The 16,774-nt window shown below is 38.3% G+C and overlaps 1 protein-coding gene across 1 annotated transcript; it reads right to left on the bottom strand.

Moving 5' to 3' along the window:
* Nucleotides 1-14,257: 14,257 nt before the first annotated feature.
* On the bottom strand, nucleotides 14,258-16,171 carry LOC133299806 (uncharacterized). Its single transcript, XM_061499292.1, has one exon. The coding sequence runs from the start codon at nucleotides 16,169-16,171 to the stop codon at nucleotides 14,258-14,260; it is 1,914 nt and encodes a 637-aa protein (XP_061355276.1).
* Nucleotides 16,172-16,774: the final 603 nt, after the last annotated feature.

The following is a 16,774-nucleotide window of genomic DNA, read 5'->3' as shown; positions in this document are numbered from 1 at the left end:
ACTCAATAGCATTTCAACAACAATCATTTCATGAAAACACATCATGCATATAAACCATCCCTCCATAAGGTATGGTGGAACCAACAATGGGAAAAACCGAGGACACGAAAGCTTACCTCTCAAGCTAACCGTCGAAATCAAGAGTCCACACCAGCCCAAAGTCACCAAACAGCACCCTCACGATCTGTTTATAACAGAAATAATCATTATTATTCAAAGCCCAAGGTTTCAGTAAGTGTTTAAGACTTTCCGATTTGTTTTAAGTGATTTTAGACTAAAACTGCAGGAGGTATTCAAATACTCCTTCATGAGTATCTGAATACTCCAAGTCTCCAGAAAGTATCCGAATACTTTCACTAAGGTATTTGTATACCACATGGTATCCGAATACTTCCACTAAGGTATCCAAATACTTTTCTTTTCAGAAAAGTATCCCAATACTCTTCAAGAGTATTCGACTACCTGCTGATGAGTATTCGAAGACTCCACGAAAAGTATTCGAATACTTATTAGACAGAATGCAGAATTCGTGCAGTTTTCTGCGTAAACTCCATTTTTAGGGTTCAAACACGATTTGGAGTTCAATAACTCCATAAACAGATGTTCATTACTATCTTTTAGACATAGTTTATCACCATTTAACTCATATAATCAAAGTTTCCCTTTTTAATGGCTTAATCGAGCTAAAATCATGAATAATCAAAGAGGATGATCATGGGTTACCTCAAGGCTCACAAACTTAGAAAAAGAAGGTGGCTTGGAGCTTCCAACACAGCTCCAAGGTTCTGACTTCCCAAGGCCACGAATTTGGCACATAAGCTTGGTCCTTTATACCAAAAGGTGGCTTCTTGAAGCCTCCAAGGACATGAAAATGGTTCCCACAACCCCAAACAATGAAGTCAGCCTCAAACCTCCCTCAAACAGCAGCTTCTACTCAACAAGAAGGTGTCTTTCTCCCTCACAATGTATACTCTCAAGTGCTCACAAGATGGAAGAAGAAGAATCAAGTGGAAAGACTATGACTTGGTTGGTTTCTTGGTGATTTTCATGAGAGGATGGCAATGAAATAATGCAAGGCTGATCAACAACCAAATGGAGCCTCACGTATCATCTGAAGTATGGCCTAGGGTTTTGGGCCCATAAGCTATTTATAGGTCCATTAAACTAATTCGTCAGTATTAGTGCTAATAGCTCCGCTTATCATTTTAATCCCAAACTTTGGATTCTGAACCTAGCCATTGTTCTAGGATTTGTCATATTTTTATTATAATTTTCGCACCACCTTGCCGATATGCGCTTTTATGTAGCCGGTATCAGTTCTTACGCCAGTTCTCATTATTTTAACTCCAAACTTGTTATACCCGTCCTATAAATTATTCTAGGAATAGTCACATACTTATTATAATTTTTCGGGATACTTCATCGGTACACATTTATATCGTGAAGCAGAACCGGTGTCTGGACTTTTCGTCAGAAAAGCGACTTTCAACATTGTTAAGCTCTTATATTAATTATTCAAGTCTTTCCATATTCATTCTACGTCAATTATGGAATTATTTCATAAACTCATATTTAAATTAATTAAATTCCTAAATTAACGGTGCGGGTTCTTATAGGTAGTACCTCAAAGTTCGAATTGTTGGTAGAAAAACAACATCTTGGTTGCTGCCATAGGGTCCTGAAGAGTGCCATTTTTGTTTTGGGGGAGTTAGGGTATCATTGCACCTTATTTTGAAGTTTTTGTGGTGAAAGAACCACCATTGGTGAAGCCATTTCGTGGGTCTTAGTAGACAAAAGTGTTGTGAAGACTAAGGACCTCCAAGAACCCTCCTTTTTCTATTTTTAAGAGCTTTAAGGTAACCCTTAACCATTTCCTTGCATTTTCATAGAAATAGCTTGCTTTGGGTCATGAAAAAGAGAAATTTGAAGGGATTAAGTGTAAAACTGATAATCTAAGTGTAAATGAATTGTTTGGACTTCTGTAACTGTAAAGATTGAAGTTGAACCTTTGGAAGCCATTGGAATGGCAATTATGCAGTAAAGTTCTAGTTTTCTGCATTCTGTTGATGATTTAATCGATTAATCCTCGTGGTTTAATCGATTAAACCCTGACGAAGTGGGTAATCGATTACTGTAATTGATTACAGCAAACCTAGTTTAGTAAAATTAAGATATCTCGAGCTACAGAGCTTTAAATTGAGTGAGGTTTGGAACTATGTGAAGCTAACACATAGGGATACACTGTAAAATTTCTGATCCATTGGACAAGTGGATTGATCACGATTTGAGTTTGAAGCTACTGCCTTACTATTGGAAATTCAGTTTACAACAGTCACTTTGCGAAAAACATAACTGGAGTTATACAACTCCAATTAAGACATATAATATGTCGTTGGAAAGTTTAAGAGGTCTAGTTTAACATAATAAAATATTAGAATTTTTGGTAAAGAAATGCAATACCAGTTTTAAAAAAGGTAAATATGGTTTAATGCGTGGGGCTTTGGAAAGAGCCTGCAGTACGTGAAACGAAAAAGAAATAATGACCCTCTAAGAATGAGGAGCTAGGATATGTATATTGATGGTATGTGTGTTATGAAAACAGGTTGTGACCTTGCTGGATAGTGTGATCTTTTGGACACCGAGTTGTGGTGGGAGGACTTAACTGCTACATGTAAGCTCTTAGTCCTCGGATTGATCTGTTGTTTTCTCCACCAAACTCCATGGGAGGTTGGTTTATGTGTTTGGTATGTTTTTGAAAATGATACTTGTTTATATTATGATTATTGAGCTATACTGTTGGATGAGATTAATTATTGTGCAATCGCTATATATATATATATATATATATATATATATATATATATATATATATATATATATATATGCATGTGGGGCTACCACACGAGGCAGTAATTCCTGAGTTTGGTAGAAGCCATACAAGATCGTAAATTCGTGTGTCGGGGTATAAGGAGAGCTACTTATGCTCTACGTAGGTTGTTGATGTACGTAAAGCCTACTTTGTTCTCTGGCCAGTAGGATATTTGCATATACACATGACATGAACATATACTGCATTACATGGTTATATTCATTCACTGCTCATGTTGTTTTGAACTTATATTATACCAGTAAGTGAGCTTGGGGCGAAGGAATCCTTGAGGACCACTTATCTTACTGAGATTTGTCAAAATCTCACTTCGTGTGGGGCACATTTTTCAGTACAGAGATATCCATGAGACAAATGCTTCTAGGGGCAAGATGCCGGAGTAGATAGTACATGTTGGCATGCATGGATTTTTATCTGATTTATGTTTACGTTCGCTAAGATATGATTATTATTATTATTATGTTATTTATCAGAGTTTGTATGGTTATTTGATGTGAGCATGGTGGTTGTTCATGCCACTTTGGAATAAGTTGTAATTGTGGTTGTGAACCTATATTGTAAACATTATGTACTTGGGATTGAGTTATGACTACTTGATGTAGGTTCATGACAGAGTACTTGATTTGTGATTATGAGGTATTTTAGTTTATTTTGTATTGCAACTACATAAGGATTGATATTACAGAAAATGTCATAATAAGGAAAAAGTTAATTCACTTAGTTAAAGAAAAGGTATTCATAATCGAGTATGTAGCTTTCGCATTTAATTAAGCTGTGCCTATTACCATTGTATGTTAATATACCGGATGCATACAAGGTGTTACACTTATGATTTCAACTTGGTCTCCTCTCCCCACTTTGATCTGTTAAATCTCTTGGCTGCTGACCTCCTTAATCCTAGTCAAGATCTTGCTGCTGCTCCCAAATCTGTGTGTTGATCTGCTAAGCTTTTGTTTCCTTTTGTTGTCTTTGTTTTTCATTTTTCCTTGTTTTTTTTTCTTGTTCTGTTTGGGGATTTGCCCATCTATATTACCAAAAAAAGCCTTTGGCCTTTCGTCATCCTCTTTGACAATAACTTTTGATGGGTCAAGACTAACCATTAACGATTAACAAGATTAATATCTCCAAAAGCGCAAGCACAAACTAACATATCTCTAAAAGGTTATATAGTTCTCCACCCTTAGTTCAATAAACTACCATATGTTGATAACACCATAAGGTCATTCATATGCTGAATCAATTGCAACAAATCATCAAGTACAAAAAATTCATATTCCTACCAGGCATATGATCGAACACTATGTGTGCATCAGTCTTACTTTTATATATAATTCATTATGAGATTTACTCAAGTGCTACATTTCCTTTGTTATGTATTATTTTTCTTAATGATTTTTTTTAATAAATTAGAACCTTTAGATATGAATAGGATCATTGACCAAAATTAAAAGTGTAACTTATACTATTATAAAATGATCTTATATAAGGGTGTTCGTGGTCTGGATTGGATCGATTTTGGAAGCAAAAATCATCCGATCCAATCTCTTCGGTTTGATTATGTAACCATCCATTCAGTTTGAATTTTTTTCAAATCTGATCCGATCCAATCCAATCCAATTTTTTTCGGTTTGGATTGGATCGGTTTTCAATTTTTTAAAAATCCTAAAATTTGTTTCACGATTTTTGTGCAAATAACATCTTTTGTATATATTGATTTTGTAAAAAAAAATTGAAATACAAAGCATCAATAAATGATAATATATATATATTTTTTTGCAATGAGATATGAAGCTCTACAGAGATGAAATTTTATTGATGAGATGTGACTAGGTTTTTTCTTGGATTTATTTGATGGGTTAATGGGTTTAGAAAATTTCTGCCTATGATTGGGGAAAGACCCAAGTAGGTAGAGGAAAATTAATATATTGGATCGGTTTGGATTGGATCGGTTTTTATCAACCAATCCGAAAATCGATCCAATCCAATTAAAATTTGCGGTTTTTTTTCGGTTTTCAGTTTTTCGGTTTTTGGTTTATTCGGTTATCGATTTTTCGGTTTGGTTATCGCAGTTTGAATCGGTTGATGAACACCTCTAATCTTATATGAGTTTAATATTTCTACTTTTGTTGCCGAAATTTTTTCTGCCACACTCGCATAAAAATGAGTGAGTCCCACAAATATTTTCTCTCCCTTCTCTTTATAATGGGACCCACTCACTTTTATGTGAGTTAAGCGAGTGTGGCACAATTTTTTTTTGTAGAAAAAGCAAAAACATTTTCACACACACACACACACACACAAACACACACACACACATACACACATATATATATAGGGTTATATTTATCTCATTCAACATGAGATAAACCATTTTTCTACACACGCATAACAAAGATAGAATCCACCTCTATTTTTTTCTCTAATCATTTGTGGGTCCCACCTATAATTTTGTTCTAACATAAGATAACTCATCTCCGACAACATAAGAATTTTTTTTTTCATATATATATAAGAAAAATATTTCTCAAGCAGCTTGAGGTGTATTTATTTTCGTTCACTCCAAAACTACGTCGTTTTGTTTATTTATTTCCTTATATTAATTGATTCAACTTTGAATGGTTACAAATTCTTTTTTTTCTCTTTTTCTTTATCACCATTAATCCGTACGGTTATGATTTAGTAGCCGGAGATAAAGTTATCTCAAGTAGCTCGAGAAACGATAAGCCTATATATATAAGGTTTACATTTCTACAGCTGTTGTATGTGCAACAGTCAAATACTTGCCATATATATACGTGAAAACATTAAATGTGGAGAATCATAACCATTCAAAAGGGGAAAACATTAAATGTGGGGATTCATAACATATATATATATATATATGTATATATATATATGTATATATATATGTATGTATGTATATATATAGGTCAAGATCATTTTATAATGGTGTAAGTTACACTTTTAATCTAGATCGTCAATCCTGTTCATATCTGATGGTTATGATTTATTAAATATTTGAGACATTAAATGCAAGTAAATCAATTATTCAGATTTAGTATAAGACTTCTCATTTTTACAGGTGTAAGAATATTTCCAGTGTACTGGAAAATTGATAGAGGAAGAAAAATGGAAGAAATACTACTTGAACAAACATGGATTCACCAGGGTTTAGCATCTGGTTAATTCTTCTTTGAGATATAAATGGAGAATAAAGGGAAGCTGTGTAGCGGGCCCTAACACAAGCCCAACAACTTCAACCGGCCAGCGTGTAAGAAGGAAGCCCACTTATTTTCAAGACTTTGTCATGGGCTGATTAAGTGACAAAGCTTTTAGGATTTCATTTCAAGTTACCACAATAGCCCCTTATTGTAATAGCCCACTAGTTACTATTTTCAAAGATAGTGTATTACACTTTGATGGTTTAAATAGTATCTGAGCCCAGTAATGAAGTATGAGAATTATTCAGAATTTCTTCCTCTCTCTATTCTCTTCTCTCCTTCCTCTTCTTGCTATCTTACCCTTAAATTCAGATCTGTTCCTGTTACATTGGTGCTTTCATTGAGCTATGGCTGATAATACTAGACTTCGGGAGCTCACAAATCAGATCCACTCTCATGACCAACAGTTCGTGACTCTAGAACGGACATTGGACCACCGATTGGAGACTTTTGAATTAGCGTAGAATCAAAGGTTTGAGGAGAACAATCAACGTTTCACTACTGTGAATAATCAGATCCAGGATATTTATACACTCCTGCAGAATATGCAAGTGCAGATGACTAATTTGTTGATCGTCCAACAAGCAGGGGTACTAGGCGCTGGACCAGCGTAGGCTAATGGCTCTCCCCAAACACCACACCCTTCTCGTTCCATGAAAATTGATTTTCCAAGGTTTGGTTATGGAGATCCAGGTCTGTGGCTGTTTGCAGTGGAGCGTTATTTCCGCTATCACCAGGTACCAGATCTGGATCGTCTTGATCTAGTTTTTTTCAATTTAGATATGCCTGCATCTTGCTGGTTTGAATCGTTATTGAGGAACGAAGAATTCCCTGATTGGCACCACTTTGTGCAAGCTATTCATCACCGGTTTGGACCTTCCGAATTTGAAGATCCATTGGGATCCCTAGCTAAGTTACAACAAGCCGGTTCTGTTGCAGAATTTCAAGCAGCTTTTGAGCTAAATGCTCGAAGGGTTCCTGACTTGACACTTCCTATGCGTAAAAGCCTATTCATCTCAGGTTTGAAACCCCAGATTCGAAGGGCAGTACTGGTCCATAGACCAAGAGATGTTACAACCGCTTTTGCCTATGCTAAAGTGTATGAAGACCAGTTTGCTGATTCACGAACCAATAAACCATGGCAACCTAGACCCACAAACACTTCCACCTCATTCACAAATAAACCAATCGCAACACAACCCATTACCATAGTTCCACATACTTTGAACCCTAAACCACCACCAGCTCTACCCTCCATACCCATTAAAAGGCTAAACCCAGCAGAAATGGTAGCTCGCCGTGAAAAGAACCTTTGCTATAACTGTGATGAAAGGTTTATTCCAGGTCACCGCTGTAAGGGACACGCAACTCTATTGTATTTGGAAGGTACTGATGAAGATAATCCTGAAATTGAAGAGGAACAACAAGTCCCATCAGTTCTGGAGAGCACTGAATCACCTTCTTCAGAAATGGCCCATGCTATAAGCTTTAATGCTCTCTTTGGTCATCGCTCCACTAATTCATTTCGATTGCAGGGTAACATTGGTGGTCTTCCTATACAAATCCTGGTGGATGGTGGTAGTACTCACAATTTTATCACTCATCACATGGCTGCACACCTCCATTTAACACTACATGTCATTACACATTTTAAAGTCCATGTTGGAAATGAGGATGCTCTTTTATGTTCTGTTATTTTTCAAAATACCCCTATTGATATACAATCTCACCTGTTCATGATTGACTTATATGTCCTTGACCTTAAAGGGGCGGATGTTGTTCTAGGTGTCCAATGGTTATCCACTTTGGGTCCAATTGTTACAGATTATTTTGCACTAACAATGTCATTTTCTTACAAAAATTCACAGGTTTTACTTCAAGCCAATATGAGTGTTACCCCGAGCCATATTAGCTCTTCACAGCTACAGAAATTGATGCAGAACGACTCCATTTCTACATGCCTGATGTGTTTCACAGCTAATTCGAACCTTTCCACACCAATCTAGGCAACTGCTGATTTTTGTTCTGACATAAACCACCTCCTACAAGAATCCTCTGATGTTTTCGCTCCACCCAACTCATTACCACCGGATCGGGGGTATAATCATCATATTCACTTGTTACCAGATGCCAAACCGGTTTAAGTTCGACCGTATCGATACCCACATTACCAGAAAACAGAAGTTGAGAAATTGGTGACTGATATGTTACAAACATGGGTGATTCGTCCTAGCCATTCTGCCTTCAACTCCCTAGTTTTACTTCTTAAAAAGAATTCTTAAGAAGAAGGATGACACATGGCGCTTTTGTGTGGACTACCGAGCACTTAATGCCATCACTGTCCAAGACAAATTTCCTATCCCCACAATTGATGAGTTATTAGATGAGCTCCATGGAGCAACCCTCTTCTCTAAACTTGACCTCCGTTCAGTTTACCACCAGATTCGCATGCATGCAGATGACATTCATAAGATAGCTTTTCGCACCCACCATGGGCATTTTGAATTCGTGGTTATGCCCTTTGGTCTGTCAAATGCCCCTTCTACATTTCAGGAAACTATGAACACCATTTTTTCAGCATATCTTAGAAGATTTGTGGTGATCTTTTTCGATGATATTTTGGTGTACAGCTCTTCTACAGAACAACATTTATTTCACTTGGAGACGATGTTAGCAACTTTGAGAGCCCATTCTCTTTACGTCAAAAGGGAGAAATGTATGTTTGCTCAACAGTCCATTCCATATTTGGGTCACGTTATTAAGGGCACGAGTGTAGTCCCTGATCCAGACAAATTACAAGCCATAGTGGATTGGCCGGTTCCCACCAACACTACTCAGGTGCGAGCTTTCCTTGGTATATCAGGATATTACTGCAAATTCATAAGAAATACGCTTCCCTAGCAGCCCCGTTAACGGATCTCTTATCCAAAAATGGGTTTTTGTGGAATTCCAATGCTGTTGCTTCTTTTGAGTCCATTAAACTAGCTCTTACTACAGCACCCATATTAGCCCTTCCTGACTTCAGTGTACCATTTGTTGTCGAAACAGATGCCTCTGGGGTGGGCATTGAAGCGGTTTTATTACAAAAGGATAAGCCCATAGCTTTCTACAGTCGCAAGCTATCTCCTATGATGCAAAATCAATCCGTCTATGTGAGGGAGATGTTCGCAATTACTTTCGCCGTTAGCAAATGGCGTCAGTATCTCCTTGGCTCACACTTCCTAATTCGGACGGATCACAAAAGTTTGCATAACCTGATGAATCAGGTCATCCAAACACCAGAGCAACAACAATTTCTTGCGAAGCTCTTAGGTTTCAATTATACGATCACATACAAGAGCGAAAAAACCAACGTTGTGGCCGACAGCCTATCACGGATTCCTGACGGGGGAACGAGAATTAAAACCCCCCCACCTCCTAGCCATTACTGGCCCAGTACTACACCATACAAAATTATTACAGTCCGAATACATGGCTGATCCCTATGCTACAATGCTCATTAAAGAAATTACAGAACGCCCTAATGACTTGGCTGATTGGCGTTTTCGCAATGGCATTCTCTTCCACCGCTCCATAATATTTCTCCCTGCTGGATCGACCCTGATTCAACATGTTCTCCATGATTTTCACAGCTCAGTTCAAGGGGGTCATTCCGGAATCCCCGCTACAACGCACCGCATCTCCAGGAATTTCACCTGGAAAGGATTAAGAAGAGATGTTAAGGCTTTTGTTCTTAGTTGTGATATATGTCAGAAACTAAAATCCCCAAATCACCCACCCCTGGGACTTTTACAGCCCTTACAAATACCGGACAAGTTATGGGCTGATTTAAGCATGGATTTTATCACCCATTTACCTGTGTCTTCGGGCCACACATCTATCCTGGTCGTTGTTGACAGATTCTCCAAGGCGACCCATTTCATTGCACTTCCCAGTCATTACTCCGCAATTAAGGTTGCACAGCTCTTTTGGGACTTTGTCGGGAAGCTTCATGGGTACCAGAGTCTATTGTCTCTGATCGTGATCCGATATTTCTCAGTGACTTCTGGAGATCCTTATTCAAACTGCTGGGCACAAGTCTCAAATTTAGTTTCAGTTACCATCCTCAACAGAAAGGGTTAACAGGTGTTTAGAGAGTTACCTTCGCGCGTTCTCGCACTCCCATCCATCTTCATGGTCCAATTTTTTAAGTCTAGCGGAGTATCATTATAACACTTCATTCCATTCCTCCACCGGCATCACTCCGTACCAAGCCATGTTTGGGCGAACTCCTCCAAACCTTATAGCTTACTGTTTAGGGTCATCACCAAATGAAGCTGTCGAGACCACCTTATCCGAGCGCATGCACCTCATAAGTACATTGAAAGAAAACTTGTTCAAAGCTCAACAGACAATGAAAGCTCAGGCGGATAAAAAAAAGAAAAGACTGGATTTTTACCTCGGGTGATCTGGTTTTGCTTCGTCTACAACCTTACAGACAACTTTCCGTAGCGAGATGTTCATCTCAAAAGTTGGCACTACGATACTATGGCCCTTTTGAGGTAGAGGAACGCATCGGAACCGTGGCTTACCGACTGAAGCTTCCTCCGACAGCTCGCATACACCCCATGTTCCACATATCAGCATTGAAACCTTACCGTTCCAACCTTTCTCTAAAGATCCACCTCCTTCCCATCGCAGCAACAGACACTCCTCTAATACATAAACCTTGTGCCGTGGTAGGGAGCGGCAGATCTGGCGACGTGGTGTACTAGTACCACAAGTCTTGGTCCAGTGGGAGGCACTTCCTTCGAAAGACTCGACATGGGAGGACAAAGAGGAATTTGTGACATCTACGGGGCAAACTCAGAAAACAACCTCAGGAAGAGAGGTAGTGGAACATACTGCGGGTATGGACTCCAGTATTCCAGAAGCTAAGGGCTCAAGTGACTAGACTTTGGAGACGGAAGAGAAAAAAACGAAGGGACTCAAGTGATGGGAACAGATGAAGACAACACTGACCAGTTCAACTCTAATGGTCTTAAACACCTAACTTTTCAGCTACCAGCATCGACGGACCACAATGCCTTGCCCTTGTCGGTTCAATCTGAACCACACAATACCGCTGTTGGATCCCAGCTGGCACGCAGCACTTCAAAGGCATCAACGATTCAGTTTCAATCTCCAGTGTCGGCAAGCGTTCAACCGTTGGATTCCCATGCCGTGTCCCAAGACCAATATGCTCAGCTTTTAATGCCCTTTAATGTCCCACTGACCAAAGCGTATCATCAAATCCCAAGTGTTACTGACGAGATCAGACTTGAGGACAAGTCTGGAATTGCAGCGGAGGGTGATGTAACGGGCCCTAACACAAGCCCAACAACTTCAACCGGCCAGCGTGTAAGGAGGAAGCCCACTTATTTTCAAGACTTTGTCATGGGCTGATTAAGTGACAAAGCTTTTAGGATTTCCATTTCAAGTTACCACAGTATGTTAGAATTGAATATCCACACAGATGCAAGAGACAACCATACTTGTGTATCTACAAAAAAACTTTTCTTTTCTATTCTTGCTTTCTTGCTCTTTTTCTTTTTCTCTTGATCTACATTTCATACAAACTATCAAAGGCTATTTATAAGCTATAAAACTGACCAACATAACTCCACACATAACACCTCATTACTTTATAACTGACATAACTGACTCATTAATATTCTAACTGACATAACTGACTCATTAATATTGTAACTGACACAAGAAACTAAATAACCAAAACTGCTAAAAAACGGACATTAAAAATTTATCCCAACAAAACTCCCCCTTAAATTTTAATTCTTCTTTTTTGAATTTTCCACCGGTTGATTTTTTTTTCGCACTGCTTCCATGTTGCACTCCTTTCTTCAATTTTTTTTTTTTTTGTCCGGCGGTTCCTTCATTGGTGGAAGATAGACAATCTTGAATTTTTCTCCGCCGACCTCATCCTCCGATATACTTCCACATCCATTCTTACACGTATGATCATCACACAAGTCATCATACTGATCAGTATCTGTATCACTATAACGTCCCATTAGTTTTACAACACCTATGCCAATTTTAATACTTTCAGATTCAACATGTGCTACATTAATAGCACGTTGGGCCTCTTTAACCACAGTAACCCCATCACTCATTGAGGACCGTTGATTCCCATCATCAAGCAAATAACTCAACGCGTCATTTTCTGATTCCGCCCCACGATCTTCTTCTGGTTTACGCTTGAGCCAAAATGATTCCACCATAAAAGTAACTCTAGGCTCCTCATCGCCGGGTTCCCTATCCACAATCACACTTTCCATTTTTCTGTCGTTCTCGGCTCCTTCATTGCCGTCTTCCTCGCACCTCCTCAATGGCATCTCGGACCAGCGACCTATGCCGGTCGCCGACGTCGACCTCGTCACACCGGGGTCGAAATCTCTTCCAAAACATGAACTCGGTGATTTAGCCAGGATCTACCCCATCACGGTTATCAACATGAGACTCAGATTCGCAGTCTCCTCCAAGTCGGTCTCCATCAAGCATCTCGGATTTCACGCTTCTCGTTCCTTTGCTGGCTTCTCAAGCTCCTTCGACATCTCATCTTCTTCCTTATCCTCTCTATCCGTCTTCTGAATTGACTCGCCGCTCTCAGCGTCTTCGATCTCGGCTCCTATAGCCGCAATCATCGTCTTTTTCTCTGATTCATCTTTCTCACGCTCCAACGCGTCGATCTTCTCCGCGGATACGTTGCCGTTGGTAACCTCGGATTCCGCCATCTCGGTTTCTTCTTCATCCGCATCATTCTCCTCATCTTCATCATCATCATTGAAGATTTCATCTTCTTCATTAATCAGATCAAAACGTCCAGGCAAGTATTTTGTTATGAAGGCCATTAGAAAATCCTTCCACATATTATTAAAGTCGCGGCAGTTCCATGTACGAAACCATTTGATTGCGCTTCCTCTGAGTCTTCTCATGGCTACCTGCCATTTGTCCTTCGTCCAGATTTTTTCTTTCCGAAAATGTTCCTTCAAACAGAGAAGCCAATCTAATGCTTCATCCTTATCTCCATGGAAGAGTGGCACCTCTAACTCGCTCTTTTTCTCCATAGCTCTGATACCAATTTGTTAGAATTGAATATCCACACAGATGCAAGAGACAACCATACTTGTGTATCTACAAAAAAACTTTTCTTTTCTATTCTTGCTCTTTTTCTTTTTCTCTTGATCTATTTGATCTACATTTCATACAAACTATCAAAGACTATTTATAAGCTATAAAACTGACCAACATAACTCCACACATAACACCTCATTACTTTATAACTGACATAACTGAGTCATTAATATTCTAACTGACATAACTGACTCATTAATATTATAACTGACACAAGAAACTAAATAACCAAAACTGCTAAAAAACGGACATTTAAAATTTATCCCAAGCCCCTTATTGTAATAGCCCACTAGTTACTATTTTCAAAGACATTGTATTACACTTTGATGATTTAAATAGTATCTGAGCCCAATAATGAAGTATGAGAATTATTCAGAATTTCTTCCTCTCTCTATTCTCTTCTCTCCTTCCTCTTCTTGCTATCTTACCCTTAAATTCAGATCTGTTCCTGTTACAAGCTGCGAACCAAAAAGGTGATGCGGTCCAAAGAGAGAGAAAACATATAACTTAAGACAGATAGAATTAGAGGTGTGGGATCAAATGTATTTTTTATTATTTTAATGTATTGTGTTACAGAAAAATTAAATGATAGGCGATAGGCAATAGGCAATATCTTCCATTCATGTTATAAATTCGGTAATACTGCTCGTTTACTGCATGCAAGCAGTAGCAGTAGCTAGTGAGAGAGCAGTACCTGAAAGAAAATTTTAAAGATAAAATGTAAATCAGAAAAAAAGAGAGGAAAAGAGCATAGTGGAAAAATCCCCAGAAATGGTCACTCAGAAATCAGAATACATGCTGATGGTGCAAATCGCAAGCAGAAAGCACAAGGGCAGATTTTTTTGTTTTTTATTTATTATTTTTCCCGTTGAATTTAAAGGGACAGATAACAAAGAGTAACAAAACAATAAAATTATCAAGTACATACGGAGTTACAAAATATAGCTCCAATTTCTCAAGAAGCCAGTAAATTGAGTTAGTCACTGATATGATATTTATCAGTCTTGTGAGCTAAGAGAATCCAAACATGAGTTATCAAACCTCCACCTCTTCTTATTTGTTCTGAGTGATAATCTATAGAGCAATTAGCTGCAGCATAACACAACATCTCCACCCACACACTACATATAATCTGCCATCTGTTTTCCCTGACCATCAAATTCCTACCCAGTCTCTGAGCATCCCTCATCATACGCCATTTTGATGTGACAACAGTTTCTGATTTCCTCTCAGAATTCAAATACTGAGGAATTCTTTCCATTCTCAAAATCCTACTACATGCTTCTTTTTCATCTTTCACAGATAGTTGTTCTTTTTGTAACAACAACAAGGCCTTGAGTTTGTCATAGGCGTGTTGAAATATTATGTTGGCAGTGGTCATGGAAAGCATGTGAGGACGCATAGCTAGAAGGTACATCATATAATTTGACAATAATTTGGCTATTTGGATTTTGGGGTTTCCAGCATTGCATTGAGAATCTGAATAATAGCATATATCTGTTGCAATGTGCCATATGGTAATGCTCTTGTCAAAATCTCTTTTAACACTCCATTTGAAATCATTGAGAGAACCATACCTTCCTAGTGACCATTCCCCCCTTTGGTTGAAGGGCTTTAGTCCTCTGTGTTCATCAATATCTCTCATTTCTTGAACTATCAAAACCTTCAATTCTTGGGGAAATTTTATACGTGTCCTACTCTTATTCTTTTTCAAACCCATGTCAATCCCCCGGAATTTGAAAAAATTTCCACACTTCAATGGCTTGTCATGGACACAAAAACTCAGCAAGTTGAATTGTGGCAATGTATTTGACCACCTTTTCCAATTGCTTGCTCTTGGTCCAAGAATTCTGAGGCATGGAATCATAAATGGAAGATTATGGTGCTTGATCATTTGAATTATAGCCCAATCTGAGAAGGGTAATTGTGCAATCTGGTATGCCTCCATAAGTACAGCTCCTGCTAACACCCCAACTATAAAGCAAGCTTTCCAATGGCGCGAAAAGTCATGTTTGAATATGAATGAAAATCCACACAAAGTTAGAACTAAATTGAGGAAACTTACAACACGAAGAAAGCAACCTAGTTTGGTGTAGATTATTGGTGCTTTAGTGTACAACACATCATACATGAAGCTCAATTCTGCATCTGTGATATGGAAGATGTCATCTGGTGCATACTCATCTATGGACATTCCGGGAAGAGTTTCATATAGAGGCTGATAGAGCCAGTTTTCTCGGTGAGGCTTCAATGAGATAAAGCGATAATATGCCTTCAAGATCAATTCTATGTTGGGAATATCCTCAGGAAGGTATCTGAATAACGCAGGCATGTTTGCTTCTTGGTCAATCTCTTGAATTGTGATTATGCCAGATCTTTTACTAAGAGATGATTTGAGAGCCCAAACAACTTCTCCATACTTGATTAGTCCAGATACTAATAATGGAAGGTAGAGATAAGAGAGTTCTGAATGTGTCCAACTCTTCATAATGATCCAAATCACCACAGCTACTTGGAAAACAAGGGTTAGTAATTGCCTCAATCCCAATCTATTATCTTCAATTGAGTATGCTGTTATGGCATCTGGATTTCCAATTTGAACCAGAAGTAATGGTGCAAACAATGCCTTCAGTTCGCGTCGGATATTGCGTTCATTTGGATCACTTCCAGGTATTACCGTGAGCTTTCCTATGATTATTTTTGCTAAGGAAGCAGAGAGCAAATAGGTAAACCAAACAGTGAGCCTTATCCACATACCTGGGATGTCCTTTCTGCGGCTGCCATAGACTGTGAGGATGATTTGGATGGTGAAACTCAATAGCACAAGTACTTCTAGACCCCAAAGATTCCATAGGCATTGTAGTTGTCCTGGGATGAATGTTATGTGCATGTTTTCTTTTTCAGTTCTACCAATTGTTCAAATGCTGCAGAAGAAGTAAGTATAACCACAAATTAACTTTTTGGCAAACATTTTCAATCCCCAACTTGCAAGAGTATGCAGGGTCAATTGTACAGAGCCTTAGTCTCACAATTTTTACAAAGAGAATATGAATTGAATTCGTGACCTTCCAGTCACAAGAAATAACCTTACCGTTGCTCTAAGGTTCACTCTTATTGTAAAAAATCAAATCAACTCAAAAGCTTAAACTATTGGATGAGGTTACATTAATGGTTTTATATATCTCTAACACGCCCCTCTCATACAAGAGTTCATTGGGTTTGAAGTGTGGATAATGCATTAGGCCCAGCCTACCTGTACTAAGAAATTCCACAAGAGAAAGTTGAGAGTGGTGAGGATCGAATCCGTGACATTGAGACTCTGATACCATGTAAAAAATCAATTCAACCCAAAAGCTTAAACTATTGAGTGAGGCTACATTAATGGTTTTATATATATCTAACACTCACAAAAATGAAAATAAGGAAATGATATGAGCATACAAGTATACAATGACAAAAAAAAAAAAAAACATAAAAATGTAAGCAGTTAGAA

This window comes from Gastrolobium bilobum, unplaced genomic scaffold, assembly GCF_033153095.1.
Source record: "Gastrolobium bilobum isolate Gb01-03AN ecotype WA unplaced genomic scaffold, APGP_CSIRO_Gbil_v1 utg16678, whole genome shotgun sequence".
NCBI classification, from domain to species: Eukaryota; Viridiplantae; Streptophyta; class Magnoliopsida; order Fabales; family Fabaceae; genus Gastrolobium; species Gastrolobium bilobum.
Note: the sequence above shows the minus strand (reverse complement) of the source record. Positions and strands in the feature narration are given on the sequence as shown.